Below are 18,189 nucleotides of genomic sequence, written 5' to 3'. Positions count from 1 at the left end.
AATTTTCATGAGTCACAATGACTGCTATATTCATAACTTGCCTTCCAGTGCCCATGGGCAGACCACTTAAAATATTTAACAGTGCTTCTAATGGCTAAACTCAATGTCTGTTTCACCAAAAAGTTCTTTCCAAATTTTTCAGCATTGTGCATTCACCCCAAGGTTTCTCAACAAGGTTTTACCTTCTGTGCTTTTTGACAGTCTGCACAGGAAAATTGGGCTGATGCCTTAATAGGCCCTCTTCCATATTCTTTTCCTTAGAGATCTGTGGAATTGTATGTTTTCACATAGACTATTATTTCTATTAAAATGTGTATTGAAATTTACTTATTGTTTATATTTATATACTTAGTTTTGAAGAAATTATTGATCAGTGTTGGTAGAGTTAATTAAAATTCAGAAGGGACTATAATGTTTGTATACCTGTATGCATTTTGACCAGAGCACAGGGTTGTTAACAGATGAATATTTGATGAACATCATCTGTTCCAGAGAACTGTCAATCTTCAGGAATATATGATATAATAATATTTTTGTTTTAATATATGATACCTCTGGACTCTATAGAGGCTAAATAGTTTTCATTAAAATTGAATGTTATGGAATAGGAAATACTTTTGGGAAAGACAGAAAAGTGTTTTTATAATGCAAGTATAAAGGAAAGCTTAATAAGCCTTCCTGAGAAATGATGCAAACCCAAAGGAAAAGCTTAATTCCCCATAAAGTTGAAGGGAAGTCAATTGAGTGTCACTGTCCACTACCTTTCAAAAAGAATTTCTTTCTAAGACAACCTTGGATGGAGAAAGAAAGAAATTTCTTGTAATTGAGGTTCATACCTAGAAGATACCTGAAAGACCTAGTACCAGATTGTAAAGGAGCTGAGAACAGAATCCAAACTTTCAGACTCCCAGTTACTTTCCATATCTTGCTACCTTGAGCTGACATGGGGATATTTTTACTTAAATAAGCAGCAGCAGAGAGTGTCAAAAAAATCAAGTTTCTGTTGCTCAAGAAATCCAAGTTGACACTGTGATTAATGCCTCTGGTTTATAAACTGTTGTACTAAAAACTATGTTAGGATTGTATTTTCTTTCATTTTTCATGTTTCATATTTCCAACTAATCTCTAGTAAGAGATCTTTTCCTGTCTACAGGCATAGCCTGCATTTTGTATTCCTGCTCTTTCTTAGAGTAACCCCATATTGGGGGGGAAAACAAAAAGCTCATTTCTCTAAAGGAGCAATTAAACTTATATGCAGAGAGAGTACAGTGGCAGATCACTTCAATTGAACCATTATGGTAAAATTCAACTAGACTCACATCAAGAATATCCAGAAAGTAACTATTCTGTTCTTTCCTAACATTGTGGAGGAATACATAGAATTAATTAAAATTAAATAATTCTGATTAATTATTCAATTACATTAACCTGTTCTTTATAACTCTTCATGCTTATAAGACCCTTATATGAATGAAAAGTCAGTGGTGTGTGCATACAAGTAATCAATGTATGCCCATGAGAATAAAGTCCTTTTCTGCCAGCCTCCCACTTCGAGGGACTGGTTTGGCTGAGCCTTGAAGGATGATCTGTTACAGACTAAACTTGGAAAGAGGGCATTCTGTCAAGAGGTAAGAACATGAAGAAAGCATGGGGGTGAACCTGAAAATGTAACAAGGCCCTTAATATGGACTAGAATACAGTCTGGATGAAATGTAAAGTATTAAGAGAGGACTCAAAAATCAGAATTGCTACAAACCCTGGTTGCCCGGCTAAAAGTTTTGTTGCATTTAATAGGAAATAGGGAGTTTGGTAGAATTTTGAATAAGGCAGAGTTTTAGGAGGATGATCCAGTTGATTGATACAATAATACATTTCACTTCCACTATGAAGTGTGCAGGAGGAAAGGTTGTCATATTCTTTGCATTAATAGAGCAAGTAAAAATTTTGATTGAAAGAAATTAACAAAGATTAAAGTGTGCTTTAGAGTTAATGTTGGATAATGATTATTCAAATAATTTTTCCTTCATATCATTTAAATAGAAAATTAGTTCATTTGTAAATTAGAAGGTCATTATATTTTTTCTAGGCAGTCTCTAAGATGTTAACATAATTTTTCTTGACATAGGCTTTAGGAAAACAAAAGTCCAATGAAAATTTCTTCCCAAAGAAAGTAGTTTTTATTTCAATCTATCCACAGAGAACAGAAAGTTAAACTCAACTCTGATAAAAAAAAAACTAATCTGAAATAAAGCCTTATGCTTCACAGCAGTCATCTATTTTTCTATTTTATGGGATGGTTGCTGAGGACTGCCTGTATTTGTGGAATTAACTCTCTAAGGTGTTATTTGCCAATGATCCTAGAGATATTTGGCATGAAGTATTTTGTAATTTTGCTAAGGCATAAATGTGAGTCACATGGCTCAGATATAAGTTGTCAAGCTCGAGTGTAAAACTTACTGAACATCAAACATTCACTGCCCAGAGTGGTTTTTATTTCTGTCCACTCAACCATTAAGCAAAATGAATGTCATACTTTGCCTCATTTTAGACAAAAGCAATATACCATGGGGCTTCCCTGGTGGCGCAGTGGTTGAGAATCTGCCAACTAATGCAGGGGACACGGGTTTGAGCCCTGGTCTGGGAGGATCCCACATGCCACGGAGCAACTAGGCCCGTGAGCCACAACTCACGCGTCTGGAGCCTGTGCGTGAGCCTGCAGGTCTGGAGCCTGTGCTCCACAACAAGAGAGGCCGCGGTAGTGAGAGGCCCGCGCACCGCGATGAAGAGTGGACCCCGCTTGCCACAACTAGAGAAAGCCCTCGCACAGAAACGAAGACCCAACACAGCAAAAATTAGTTAATTAATTAATAAAAACTCCTACCCCCAACATCTTCTTTATATATATATATATATATATATATATATATATATATATATATATATACACACACCATGAAGTTTTTTCAATTATGGAAATATGTAAAGAATGTGTTATTAATGCATGTCAAATTAAGCAAACATGGGTTAATATAGTCTACCATCAAAAAAGGCCAGCTAGGGCTTCCCTGGTGGTGCAGTGGTTGAGAGTCCGCCTGCCGATTCAGGGGACACTGGTTCGTGCTCCGGTCTGGGAAGATCCCACATGCCGCGGAGCGGCTGGGCCCGTGAGCCATGGCCGCTGGGCCTGCGCGTCTGGAGCCTGTGTTCCGCAACGGGAGAGGCCACAACAGTGAGAGGCCCGCGTACCAAAAAAAACAAAAAAAAGGCCAGCTAGTTTTTTCCGCTAGAAAATCTATGATTCTCGGGAAAATCGACTTTGAAGTTGGCCTTGAAGTTTTAGAATTTAAGATTTAAATCATCTCTAAATAATGCAGGCAATGTGTCCCCTTTGGGTTTGAATCATTCGTTTTCGAAATCATAAAAATTGTCAAACAATTGTTTAAAAGTTAGAGTCAAACAAATTTATATAACTGAATTTGGAATTTCCATTTTTGCAACAGATGAGTCAGATTTAACATTTGGCTTTTGGTCACTTGGTAATGAGTCACTTGATTGGTACTCTTATGATCTCTAAATTAAAATTTGTAGATGAAATATGAGACTCTGTATATCCCCAAGGATTAGAAAAATGGCTTAGATGAATTCTGTTTCATTGCCAAAATAAATAGATCCTTATGGAGAATAATTTAAAGTATTATTATTAGAAATAACAAATCAAAATTATTTGCTTTCTAAAAATAACTTACCTGTGAGGTTTGAAATGTAGTGGCCCTTAGTGACTTCATTATCTGCATCTACAATTTATGTGAAACTCTTACAGTGCAACTACACATATGGTTAGATACAGACTCTGTGATAGCCCCCCTTTTTTTAATAGGAATTTGTATTATGCCCTAGAGAGTGGCCCAATCATCACGTCTTCTGAATTCAGATTTTGACGAGAGGCCCTTCCCTTGGGCTGCCCATGAGAGCGGTGAATGATACTTTCCTGAAAGGAACGAGCTATCTTGTCAATGTTAGGCAGATGCTGCAATTTAAGCTTTGTCTAGTTAAAAATAGTCAGGATTCAACGTGCTCTTGAATTTTTTACTCTTTTTTGCGAATACCAAGAGATGTGATACCATTCTTAGAGACAGCTGTATATCTAGGGTAATTTTATTAAGCTTTTTTTTTCATATATAAGAGGATAAATTGTCCACTAAAGACGGGATTTCCCTTTAGCTATTGGGGGGTAGTTGTAGCCAAAGTAAGATAAAACAAACAAAAATAAACCTTTCCTTCCATTCTTACATTGCTCGTTGGCCCTCCAAAACACGCACAACTCAAAAACACATGAAAGAAGCTACAAGAGTTATTACTTTGCACATTACATTACACCGGAGTAATATCTTTCCAGACCTGGAGTTGCTATTACCTGGATTTACTATTGCCTTCAAGGTGAGTACTGGACTTGCTGAAAATAGAAATAGAACACCTAACCTCATATCTGTTGGGCCCAACCAAGGCCTGGACTACCTGTTCATGACTCAGTACAAGTCAGCTAGCTAATGGTCCTTGGTTTTCTCCCCTCTAAAGACGGAAATAATGCTTTCACACCAAATCCAAGAATAAGGGCTATTTATGAGCAGTTGTCAGAGAGAGGCCTTTCAAAAGGCTACCGAGCCAGACCAGCAAGGGAATCATAAATCCTTTCAGGAGAGGAGGCCCAGAGCCTCCTTGTTGACCGTCTTGGGAAACCAGGGCTTCTTCCCCTGGATGAATGAGAACCCTCACCTGTAGCATTCAGCCAGACCAATGTGAACCTCACCTGTTCTATGTGGACCAATCATAGTCAAGTAAAGTGTACCAGGTGATTCACAATTGTGATGGGTGACCCTTTAGGGATTAAGGGAGATTAAGGGCACTGGTGTATCCTTCAGGATCCTGGGCTGAACTACAATCTTGGCCCTTCCAGAGAGTGGACCTGAGTCCCAGCGTTGCCCACAATATCAGAAGCCTCCTCCTCACAGATAATTCAAGTTTTATTTTTCTTTTCCTATATTGTTTCCAGATTATAGCAGCCTACGGCTGGGATATCTAAGGCTCTCAAGCATTTGGCCCTTGGGGGAGCGGGGTGCAGGAGAAAAGGGGCTCATATTCATATGATAGATCTGCTCTTCAGTTTGAGTGTTAGTTTTTTCTCTTAAATGATTACGTAGGTGGAAGGGAGTTTGGAGCCTCTGGTGCTGCCCATTTCTGGTTCCCTGTACCCAGCATATTGAAAGAAAAATGCACAGTGAAGTTACTTCCAATTCCTTTTAGGTTAGGATTTTAAACCAGAAGATTGATTTTAGCAAGGTTCAGTCCAGATGTGGTTCCAGGGATAACATCAAACATTCTGCTGGGGGCGGAAATGTAAGTAGAAGCTTCTGTTAGGAGCCGTCCTGATTGTGTGGAGCCATCTGCACAGCAGGCACTTGGTCTCCTTTCCTGCCTCCCTCCCAACACACTCCCCCCTTCTTGTTGCTGCTCCACACGTCCCCCTGGTTTGGGAGCTTGTCAACCTTGCATTTTTGGTGATGGCCTTCCCATCCTTCCCTCTAAGATCACTGGCGAATTCTTGCTTTTTTAATGGGGTACGCCATGGTTTTCGGGGAGATGGAAAACCCACCTCACTTGCCAATTTGTTTGCTGGCCTTTGGCTTCAAGGTATTTTCTCATGCTGTCTCTACGCCCCTGTAAAAGTCAGCTGTGCACACACTTTTCTAGCTCCATTTAAGTTACTCTTGGGGCAAAGTCTGATGTACTTGAAAGTACCCAAAGTGTATAATGTCAATATTTTGTGCTTCATTATTCATGAGAGTTGGGCTATCATTTGGAATAATACAAAACTGGTGAAGCATGGCTCATCTGTAATTCAGTGAAAAGATTCAAGTCCCAGTATACTCTGTCTTGATGGAATTTTTTCCTGTCTCTTAAATTGAGTGAAAATAATATCCTATGAGAGAAAGGGAAAGATGAATCCGTGTTTCTCAAATGTAGTTGAGGAAGAGTTGAAACAGGCAAACTCAAGCTAAAGAAAGCATGGTTCTTTGTAAAATTAGAATAACAAAAAAGGCGAACTGGGTGACTCTCTATACTACAGATCCTGTCACCTAAACTTCAGATTCTGACCGTCTGTGACTCAGGTAATTTATAGATTATCAAATCCGGAATTCTCACCTATCTAATAACTCTTGGTTCCTTGCTCCTCAACTGGGCAGAGATGGAGTCAAGCAGTGAAAGGAGAGACAAGCAAGTGCCTTCTAGCAGGAGCTGTCGCCTGATGTTCAGAGTAGCTCCACTGGGTGTGAAAATATGCCATGTGGGAGGACCACAGCAAGGGTTTCTGGGCTCTTTCCAGGGTGCAGGGCTAAGCTTCAGGCTCAGCATTTACACTGACAAGGTTGCCCTCCTTCCTGTTGCCCTGACTGTAAGCTCACACCATGTGGTACTTTCACAGAAGCAATCTTGGTCCTAGGAAATAATTTGAGGGTATCAGAGGGTAGACCCAGCTGCCCTCTACTACGGGTGCTGCCGGTCAAAACACCTACATGGAAAAGGATAAATTGAGATAACTAATGATCTCTAAAGTAAGTAAGGGAGCTTCCAACCTCCAAAACAGTAGTCTGAAACTTTCCCCTAGAGAAGAATCACTTGTTCAAATGTGCAGATTCCCTGACGCCATTTCCAGTGTTCAATTAAGTAATTCCCATGTATTTCTGATGCAAATGGACCAGGAACCACACTTGGAAAGCACTGTTTCAAATATTGGGAGATGAAATAATTTCAACAAGACACAAAGAAGAAAAAATGCTGTCATTTTATATTGATAATTTGGTGTGCAATAAAAATTCCATTTAGCCAAGACATGACAATAGTATTTTAAAAAAGCATGTTTAGAGCTTTCTTCTTCTTGTTATCTTAAAGCAGTGTTGGGCTTCTTGTTTCTATGAGCAAAGTTGGTCACTTTTATGTAAAAATCACTTTTTAAAGCATAATTTCTCTCTTCACTTGGCTCTTTGCTTATGGAAAGGTTTGACACGATGTGGCTTCGTTCTCTGGGTGGAAGCTTGCCGTATGCATCCAGGTGTTTCTATCCCCTTGGGGCATGATCTGTTTTCTGCTAATAAAATCTTCTATTCTAGGATTTTCCTTCACTTTGGTTTTTCTTTCCAACCAAACATGTGGGAGGATCTATGGAAGATTGTGTTTTCCCATTTGTATGTATATGTTGTTGTATGTTGTGAGTTTGGATATGTTTCTAGATTTGACGTATGATCTTGGGGGTTGTTTATGTCTAAACTATTTTAAGCACATTTTATGTGGTTCACACAGGTACAGATTGTCACCAAGAAGATAGACCTAAGCCACGTGACATCCAAATGCGGCTCTCTGAAAAACATCCGCCACAGGCCAGGTAAATCCGTACTTTTTAGTAGTCTGGGAGATATTAGATTGGATTCAAGAAATTGACAAGCGAAATTTGTGTTGCTGTGAAATATCTAATTGGAAGGACTTTTCCAAATCCTGATACGTCATGCTTTTATTAATAGAAATTTACATGAGAAATTTCAAGGCATCTTCACTTGGACAAGTAAACTTAGTAACCACACACAGGCCACGTATCATAGGACATGTTAAAAATTAAAAGGTACAAAAAAAAAAAAAGAGAGAAAAAGACAAAAAAATAAAATTAAATAAATAAATAAAAATTAAAAGGTACATGAGATGCGTTTATCTCGATGTACGCAACATGCATGTTGGAGCTCGTTGGAAGTATATAGTCTATAAAATACACTGGGCCATGTATTTATACATAATACATACACTGAAAGAAGCATTTCCAAAGATTTTTCAAGAAATTGTTTTTCTGCATTATGTGAAAAAAGGATTGTGCTTAAGCAAAGCTGAAAAAATTAACTTTTCTGCTGAATTTCTCAGATCCAGGTCTATAAGTATTGTGAATCCTCAGAATGCAATGTCTCCCCCAACTTATTTGACCATGGACTTCTTGTTTTTCTAGAATATCTCATAAGACTGATGCTCTAAGGTAGAATTTCTACTCATCTTGCTGGGGATTTTTCCCTCTTTAATTCCCTCTAATGTATTATGAGTCACTTTTTCTGAGTATCATGTATTATGTTTTTGCTAAATCCACCTCCATGCATATGTAAATAATGGACAACTGTCAAATTTGTAAATTTTCTTGAGAATATTTTGACACAATTTATATATACCATTGAAGGACAAGAGGAAGCAATTGGTTTTAACCATCTATGCTTGGCATCTTAATTAAACCAGGTAATAGGTTATTCCCATTAATCATTGTCTCAAATGTTATCAAAACAAGGTATAAGAATAATTGAGCCCAATGAGATTTCTGACCAGGAGGTTATTAAGAAGAATTTATTAGTTGAAAAACAAAGGTAGATAGGATATGTTTCAAAATAGATAAACGAACTGGAAACATATCTAGAAATTGGGCTTCTCTTTGGCAAAGGGAGTTCATAAGGCAAGTCAATGAGTTAGAAACTACGAGTAAGGAATCTCCATTCCTGGTTTCAGAATTGCTACCCTGGAATTAGCTCTCTGTCATTTAGGAAACAGCAGGGATATGTTCCCATGTGGGTATCTTCACAACCCCCCATCTATTACTTAAGTCTACAAACATTTAGTTGACTTTGTACTGTGCCAACAGTATGATAGAAGTATTTGGCTACACTGCCTACTTTCTTCCAGAATACAAAAGACAATATCGGATTCTTTCATTCCAGACAGTAAGTATACATTTAGTTAAATTCACCTGGGGTCTTGATGCACAGAAAAATCTTATATAGATAAGAAAATATTCTGTGTATGTTTTACTGGTCATAAAAGGCTATTGTCATGGACTCCCACCTTTTTCTAAATCTAGCTCTTACTTCGTAATAAATGAACCAGGTGACTAAGTTCATAAAGATGTATTAGCACAATGATCCGTGTCAATAGCAAGCTTTTCACAAAGCTACTTTGGATTGTGGAATATCTAAGGAGAAAATAAAGGAAACAGTTTGATACCTGGAGCCACAAATTGAAATATCCGGTCTTGTGGACTCCACTTCGGGACATATGAAGCTTGATGGGGATTATAGTCTTCTGCAGTTACTGCTCCTGAGGGGGCCAGAATTTTTCAGAACCGAAGGCAGAGATGTCTGAATTCAAATGGGCTTCTCTAAGAGTTACGTAAAAATACCTAGTAGGACTTCAACAGAAGTAGACTTCTCAGTCTTCCTTTTCTGAATATATTTTGGGTCAATGTTACATTGTTATTTTTTTTTCTCTCTCTCTCAAAATACAGTTCAAAAAAATTTTAACAAGGTTACATAGACACAACATATAACCATAAAAGAAAACTTGAAAAGACAATTTCTATCAGAGGCCACCAAAAAATAGAAAAGTAAGATCCTAAGAAAGTTGATCTCATGTAGCTGAAAGCTCAACATCTTCTAGACTCTAACCAATATAATTATGTTTTATGAATCACACTAATCCTGTAACAACCAACAAGTGAGACCCATGGGGCCAAGTAAAATGTTGGAAGGATAACACTCCTGCAGTTATGCATCTTTTGAGGGAAGGACAACTACATGTCTTCTGTAAGCATGAGTTAAATAACATCATGTACATCCTAAGCCTTCAGGAGGAGAATGAATGAATCTTCAAAATTTAATCCAGTAACACCACACAATTTCAAGGGGCCCCTGGCCAGGTAATTGGGTGTTAATATAAATGTCCAGGTATCACATGAGAAAAACACCACAGGCCTAAGAGACCTGTAAAGTTTTAACAGAACTTTCTCTCGTCTACAGAGATAAATAAGCAGCAAGAGTCCAAAACTGAAAAATCTCTTCCATGTTTCTATAGAGTCCCTCAGGTATTCTTCCCAAATCAAAATCCCAAGAGAGATGCAATGATAGTAGAGGGTCACGTGGCTTACCACTGGCCTTGCAAAAAAAATGCATAGCGCCAAAACCAAGTTAATAATGCAAGTCAAAGCTAATCCCTTAGGTGGAGACAGGTAAAGGTATCTAACCCAGCTTCCTTCCAGGTCAAAGACATCAGCAGACAGGCTCAAGAACAGGCTAAAGGACAACTCAGTGCAGAACTCCTTACATTCCTAAGCCTGAGAAAGGTGTGCAGAAATGGGGAGTGCCACAGAAGGGTGGCTCATGGCACTCTCATCTATCAGCGGATCCTCGAGTTTCAGACTAATTAGCATTTAAGGAAATGGCATGGTCAAAACTCCGTCTCAGTATTATCAGATCGAAGTCAGAGTCACATTGGTCCTATGGCATCTGGAAAAGAGTGGGATCTCCTGAGAGTCTCTTCCTATCACTCCATCTGCTAATTAAAATGGAAGCTCTTAAGCAACTTAGCCCCTGACTCCAGTTTCATCAGTCAAGCTATCAATGCTGAAAATTGACAAATGGTAATATTACCCACATGCACTCCATTGCTAGCCTAATAGTTCTTTGAACAAGTGACCTATTACCATTAAGAAAATTAAAGAAGAGCTTCATTGCAATTTAATTTGCTCCCTTAGAAATAAGAGACTAAATGTGCCAAGTTCGAGAAAGGATACATATGATACTTTCATTGTGTTATTTTTAGAGTTTTTATCACACAGACAAGAAAAACCCCTCTGATATTTTAGGTTAGACATGAGTAGAGGAGAAAGGAATTAACATGTAGAGCAATCCACGTAATGGTACAAAAAGGATGTCACTACCGTAGATGGTGTGGGGAAAATGGTATAGTCTAGAAATCTAAAAGATTCCTTTCACATCCATGGTCGGAGGGATAGTAGAGTTCATTAAGTTTGTCATTTGCCATGGTCTACCTACTATAATCATTTTGGGGAACTAGTCACCACAAATATAAGATTTAATTTTAGCAAGGCATTTAAAAGCCTTTCTCCTCTCCTACGTAGGTGGTGGGCGTGTGAAAATTGAGAGTGTGAAACTGGATTTCAAAGAAAAGGCCCAAGCTAAAGTTGGTTCACTTGACAATGCTCACCACGTACCTGGAGGTGGTAATGTCAAGGTAAGAAACAAGATCCTGAGCCGATCTTGCCTTTTTAAAAAATCCTTCTGAAATACACTTCATCAAAATGGGTCCCAAATTGAAGGCCTGGACATCTAGAAGTAGGGATGGTAGAGCTGGATAGAAGTGACATGAACGTCAGCTCTGGGATATAGAGAAAGAGCTAAGCAACAGTTAAGATGCTTGAGTTAACGAGGACTGATGCTTGTCTTAAACAGATTGACAGCCAAAAGTTGAACTTCAGAGAGCATGCTAAGGCCCGTGTGGACCACGGGGCTGAGATCATTACGCAGTCCCCAGGCAGATCCAGCGTGGCATCCCCCCGACGACTCAGCAACGTCTCCTCTTCTGGAAGCATCAACCTGCTCGAATCCCCCCAGCTTGCCACCCTGGCCGAGGATGTCACTGCCGCACTCGCTAAGCAGGGCTTGTGAATATTTCTTGTTTAGCATTGAAGTAATACTATTTAGGCATGAGCTCTTGGCAGGAGTGGGCTCTGAGCAGGTGTTATATTCATTCTTTACAAACCATAAAATAAATAATCTCATTCCCAAACTGTAGTAATTGTTACAATTTTATATTAAAAAAGAATAGTATATGCAGAAATTGACTTGATTTCCATTTGTAAAAGGAAGATACTGGCTTTACATGAGTACAATTGGACAATTATTTTTGCTCTGCTCTGTTTTGCATGGAGTAATATTATTTTAAAAACTGCATTTCTACCTTTCATGTGCCTGAAGGCTATCCACTACATCCTGAAAGGCCTTGTTAAAATCCAAGCTGCTCATTTCACTATTTTGTTGCTGGGTGAAAAGATAAAAAGCTGCCCATTGTAACTTATTACAGGTTAAATTAAATCAAGGAGTCTGATTGCAGGAAGGGAAGAGCATGTAAGAAATAAGTTTTTTTTAAAGCGTTATTTTGTATAAATGGGAAGAAAGATTCAATTAAGTTATTAACATTTGGGACCTGGATAATTATATCAGAGTATAAGTCAATCCAATAAATTATTTAACTAATTAAGAAATAGTTACGACGCATTTGAGCTGTGGTTGAGGAAGTGGTATAAAGTGCATCTCTTAGGAATGAAGCACTTTCATTAGGGTGGACTCGTGTCTGATTAGAACGTTGGTTGATCAGCTAGATTTGTGTACACACTACCAGTTTCACACCCCTTTTCCATCTGTTTGATACAGTATTATAGATATAAATATATATATATTTCTCTGTGGCCATTTGTGATACTTCCTCATATACTTGAATATTATACTTCCTTATTCACAGCATCTGTGTCTCCTGCACCCTTTGGTGTTGCAGTTTTAGGTATGTGAAAGTAGGTGTTAGCAGGGTTCTTTCCCTATTAAAAAAAAGTTTAAAAAGACAAAAAGTTTTAGCATGAAGTTGCTTTCTGTAACAACTCAAAGCTGTAACCCTGTTTTAGTGCCAGATACAAGTCTCTCCCGTGATGCTAGAAAAAATTTGTTTTTCTTTGCTTTCACCAACATGGAGTTTGTGGGGGTGGGTCCAGTTATACATAAAAGGGTTTACAGATTGTTGGTGTAAGATTATGGATTTATCTTATTTTGAATCACAGGATAGTTTGGGTTTTATTCCTGTAATCATTCATGAAACAGACTTCTTAAGATTTCTTTTTCTTTTTTTTTTCCATTTGCTAAAGTTGAAACTAACAGTGGGATTTGGGGGCATGTTATCCCATTCTTCCAAATAGTACCTGTTTATTAAATTATCTGATAGAAAATGTTTGACCTCCATACCCAAAGATCCCTTGATCAGAAGGGAAAAATACGGTATTTTGAGAAGCTATAGCTATAACATATTGGAGATGCAGATATCTAAATCAGTTTTTTCATAACTCCAACATTGTACTCTGTAAAGGAACACTATTATTTATCAGTAGATAATACCATTCTGACTTTAGATGCGGTCTAGAAATCACAAATCTATTAATTAATTCACTTTACAAATCATTCATCTTAAATTTATGAATAAGCAATGAAATAGTCAATAGCCTGAATAAGGCAGTGGGTTACCAGGCTAGATGGATGCTTTCTAGTATTTTATCTGTTCTTTTTCTTGCTCAGGGATGGTAGGCTGGATCTGAACAGTTAAAGGCAAATGGTCCAGTAGGCATTTGATTCCTTTGAGCCAAATCAGTTCTCGAATATAAAGGAAAAAAATGATGAATATGGACTGAGGCAACAAGCTAGTATAGTAGCATCTAAGAAAGAAGCCAAGGGATGCAAAGACAGAGACGCGGGTGCCATTTTGTGACCCGTTGGAAATTACAACCAATGCGACTTCCATAAAAGAAACTCTAGGAGCAAAAGTGCACCATTCATTCTCAACTAAGAGGTTTTACGTAGGCAAACATTTCTGAAACTATTTATAGATCAGTTATTTTATAGGACAAAGATTTAGAAATGACTGATTAGGACTGTGGATGTGTCTGTTTTCTGCCTAATTATTGCTGTGAGGTTTGATTTGTCCCATCTGGGCATTTTATTCATCAGCTTCCCTTGAAATGCACCAGAATATAGGAGAAGAAAGAATAGGAGTGTGGAGACTTAACAGTATTTTCTTATGTGTTTGGTAGTGTTAGATAGTGATTAAAGCTGAAGTTAACAGCTGGTTAGAACAGTTTTAACCTGTGAAACAAGTATTTTTTTTCAACCTGGTTTAAATTTTTTATAAGCATTAAGAATAAGTAAACATGATCTACATATTAAAATTGTTTCTTACAAATACATGTCTAAAATAAAGATTATATAAAGTACCAAGTTATAAGATTTGGCATTAAAACAAATGTTTACTTCAAATCACAGCAAAATTATAATGAATAAATGCCCTTGCTTTGTATGGAAATACAAATTCTTTATAAAAAGTTAACAAAATGAACCTGATAATTTGTACAAGTAGAAGAGAGAAACACAGGCTAAATGTCTTCTTATGGGGATAAGGGGTGGAACCCATCTTGCCTTTACACTCAAGATTAACGACACAAATTAAGCTTTTTGAACACCACTCTTGTGGGGACATCCATACGCTGATCTAGAAATTAAGGCTTCATAGTTCCAATTCTAGATCTATTAATGCCAGTTTCTCTCTGGCTTTAGCCTTTGAGAACCTGTTTAAGGAAACATAAGTAATCCAGAGCTGTGAAGAGTTAAAAGGCCCACTCACTCTCTCTGGGTCACCTGCAACCAATAATTGGGTACTTTACAATGATGCAGGAGAGATCCGAGTCCATGATGAGTCTCAAAGGCCATGTTCATTTAGGAACCAACTCTCTCTGGATTCTCCTGCTGAGTTCCAGCAGGGTGATGGGCTAAAAATCCCACCCACAAGCAAGACACCTGTGTCACACTAACTAGGTATCACTGAAGAAGGCTGAAGAGAGAACTTGGTTAAATGGAAAGATGTACTTGATGGTAGCTGACCTTCTCCACACACTCATATAGTTATAGAGCAGGAAATGGGTCATCAGCCAAAATATGTCAATATTATTAAAGAAATAATCTCAATGTGGTTGATTCTGACATAGCTACAAGTATAGTATTTTCTCCTATTTTTCATGCCACAGAAAGGAGGAAAATAAACTATTCATGGTCTAAGTGGCCAGAAAAGATAGATCCATGGCTTGGAAAGGCAAATTCTACACATTCCTTCAAAGACTGATGTGCTAAAATTAGCATTGATGTTTGTTTTTTAACACCTAGGATTTTTAGCCTGGGTATGTAGGTTGAGGCCAAGTCCCTGGCAGGAAAAAGCTTATTTTTAGACTCCTAAAATGTCAATCATGAAGATCTACTTCAACTTTAGCAAAAAGAAAAAAAAAATCAACAAAAAGTATACTCTGTATGCTGGGATTCCAAGGTTCCAACATGCCGCTACAAATCTGTGGGGGGTTTCTTTCTTCTGATAATTCTAGAGCCTGTTACCATAGAAAGGCATTTCTTCAATGGCTGGTTGTAGTTAGTTCATGTTTTTCAAGCAAAATTTGCAAATGTATTTGTTGCTGTATAGTGATTGTTTTGCAAAATAAAGTTGCTTGTCACCTAACTGATAGTTTCAGATTGTTTCTTCTTCTCTGGAAAAAAAACATAATATATAATATGATCTAATCTAATCTAATATAAATTCCTCAATCCAACCAAAGAAAAATTAGAAGAGAAGGCTACAGTTATTTGCTGAATGCCTACTATGTGTCAGGCCCTCTCACTACTGTATTAGCAGGATGCTATCTGTTGCAAGTGACAGAAACTCGAATTGGCCTAAGTATAAAAGCAAATTTATTGGCTCAAGTATCCAACTAGGCAGGAGTATCTGCCTCAGGCAAGGATGTATCCAGGCACTCAAAAAATGTCATTTAGACTCTTTCTTGGGGCTTCCCTGGTGGTGCATTGGTTAGGAGCCCGCCTGCCAATACAGGGGACACAGGTTTGAGCCCTGGTCCGGGAAGATCCCACGTGCCGCGGAGCAACTGGGCCCCTGCGCCACGACTACTGAGCCTGCGCTCTGGAGCCCACCAGCCACGAGCACTGAGCCCGCGTGCTACGACTGCTGAAGCCCGCGCACCTGGAGCCTGTGCTCTGCGGCGGGAGAGGCCACCGCTCGCGGCAGCTGGAGGGGGGCCTACGCGCAGCAATGAAGACCCAATGCAGCCAAAAATAAATAAATAAATAAAAGAAATATGTTTTAAAAAATTATAAAATAAAAAAGACTCTTTTTTCAACTCTGGATCTAGGCTCTCAAAAGATGTCATCAGGAATTTTTCTTTTTTTCAAATTTTCGTTCTGCTTCCTCTATGTTGTCTTCATCCTCAGGCAGGCACCTCTCTCCCTATGATTACTGGGAGCTCCAGGTTTCACAGCCTCCCAAAGGAAGCCTCTTTCCCAACAGCACTAGCCAAAATCCAAGCTCTGAAAATCATTGCATTACGTGGGTCACCTGCTCACTTATGCTGATTGGCGAGGGTGGGTCACAGACCCGACTCTATCGCAGGTGGTTGGGGTAGGTGGAGAGTAAAGGGAGAAGTGGCCTTATCTGAACTCCATAAACTAACCATGGAGAGAAACTATTTCCTCCAAAGTCAAGTCAGGCTGCTACTGCCAGAAGAGAGAGAAATCAGTGCCGTGCAGGCCGTGAAAACAGACATCCTCGACGTCCACAAGCCCTACTCTCTATCTTTATTCATCCTTTAGCTCCTTGCTGCTTAGATTGTGCGCAGCTTCACCTGGGAGCTTGTTCAAAATGCAAATCCTCAGGCTCCACCCAGGCCAATTTACAACATTCCCCTAGGTGATTTCACCGGCCCGTTAAAGCTTGAGAAGCGTCGGCTCATCCAGTCGCTGCTAACGTGTTCAAGGAGGAAGAGCTCCGTGGCAGAGACCCCTAACAGGTAAAAATCACTCCTAAAACTGTTCAGACAATGTCACCGACTCCGATGTCGAAGAGGTTAGTTTTCAAGTGGTAGAAACGTGTGACTGGTGGAAGAATTACTTTTGTACTGAAGGTTTTCCAGACTCATATTCTCACTTGACTGAAACCTACTTCTTCTACCAATAGTGTCATCACGTTCTATTTACTCTTCCTTTGGTAATAATACAGATTTGGAGCAATATAGCCAAAATCATTAGAGTTTTCCTATAGTAATTTTTTAAGATTAACATCTGTGTTATACTTCGTAAAGGAAGTCTTTAAACCACAAGGGATTAAGACGTCTGTCTGGTAGTAGGAATCACGATAAAAGTCTTTTTTTTTGCTAATTGAAGTAGATTTACAATATTGTTTCAGGTGTACAGTATAATGATTAAGTATTTTTGCAGATTATATTCCATTATAGGTTATTATAAAATATTGGGTATAATTCCCAGTGCCATACAGTAAATCCTTGTTGCTTATCTATTTTAGGTATAGTAGTTCATATCTGTTAATACTGTGATTCTAATTTGTCCCTCCCCACCTCCTTCTCCCCTTTGGTAACCATAAGTTTGTTTTCTATGTCTGTGAGTCTTTTGCTGTCTTGTAAATACATTCACTTGTATCATATTTTAGATTCCACATATAAGCGATATGATATAGTATTTGTCTTTCTCTGTCCAACTTATTCCACTAAGCATAGAACTGTAGGTCCAATCACATTGCTGCAAATGGCAGTATCTTATTCTTTTTATGGCTGAGTAATATTCCATTGTATATATACCACAACTTCTTAATCCAGTCATTTGTTGATAGGCACTGGGATTTCTTCCATGTCTTGGCTATTATAAATAGTGCTGCTATGAACATTTGGGGTGCATGTATCTTTTTGAATTAGTGTTATCAATTTTTTCAGATATATACCCAGGAGTGGGATTGCTGGGTCATATGGTGGTTCTATTTTTAGCTTTTTAAGGAACCTCCATACTGTCTTTCAGAATGGCTGCACCAATTTACATTCCCACCAACAGTGTACAAGGGTTCCCTTTTCTCCACGTCCTCTCCAACGTTTGCTGTTTGTAGACTTTTTTTTTTTTTTTTTTTTTTTTTTTTTTTTTTTTTTTTTTGCGGTACGCGGGCCTCTCACTGCTGTGGCCTCTCCCGTTGCGGTGCTCCGGACGCGCAGGCTCAGCGGCCATGGCTCACGGGCCTAGCCGCTCCGCGGCATGTGGGATCTTCCCGGACCGGGGCACAAACCCGCGTCCCCTGCATCGGCAGGGGGACTTTCAACCACTGCGCCACCAGGGAACCCCCCCAGTAGACTTTTTAATGATGACCATTCTGACAGGTGTGAGGTGATACCTCATTGAGGTTTTGATTTGCATTTCTCTAATAATTAGCTATGTGACACAATGAAAGCTTTTTTTAATTAATTAAGGCAAAGAAGAGACAAATTAACTCAGATATAATGTAGGAGGGCAGGATAACCCTCTGTGCAGCTTATGGGGGGGAAATGTTCCTCTTTTGTGATGTGGCACTTACTTACTTATAATTCAAGGCTAGAATGTTGTCTCTGTCAAAAGTACTCTTTCCAGCAACCTAAAATTGTTTCAAAATACTGTCCTTCCTAGGTTTTCTTAAGTA

General features: G+C 38.7%; 1 protein-coding gene across 8 annotated transcripts in view; it reads left to right on the top strand.

The window, feature by feature from the left end:
* MAP2 (microtubule associated protein 2) overlaps positions 1-15,186 on the top strand; it is a 145,940-nt gene extending 130,754 nt beyond the window's left edge. For 7 of the 8 annotated variants that reach the window (XM_060016187.1, XM_060016186.1, XM_060016185.1 and 4 more), the window contains 3 exons: positions 7,357-7,438; positions 10,991-11,103; positions 11,322-15,186. In XM_060016187.1, coding sequence (XP_059872170.1) covers positions 7,357-7,438; positions 10,991-11,103; positions 11,322-11,537 — 411 coding nt within the window. In that variant the 3' untranslated portion in view covers positions 11,538-15,186. Of the gene's footprint in view, positions 1-5,301; positions 5,395-7,356; positions 7,439-10,990; positions 11,104-11,321 lie in introns of all 8 variants that reach the window. The other variant, XM_060016188.1, reaches the window with a different exon arrangement.
* The last annotated feature ends 3,003 nt before the right edge of the window (positions 15,187-18,189 follow it).

This window comes from Delphinus delphis, chromosome 7 (genome assembly GCF_949987515.2).
Source record: "Delphinus delphis chromosome 7, mDelDel1.2, whole genome shotgun sequence".
Lineage (NCBI taxonomy): Eukaryota > Metazoa > Chordata > Mammalia > Artiodactyla > Delphinidae > Delphinus > Delphinus delphis.
The sequence above is the reverse complement of the archived record's forward strand: the minus strand, read 5'-3'. Positions and strand labels throughout refer to the sequence as shown.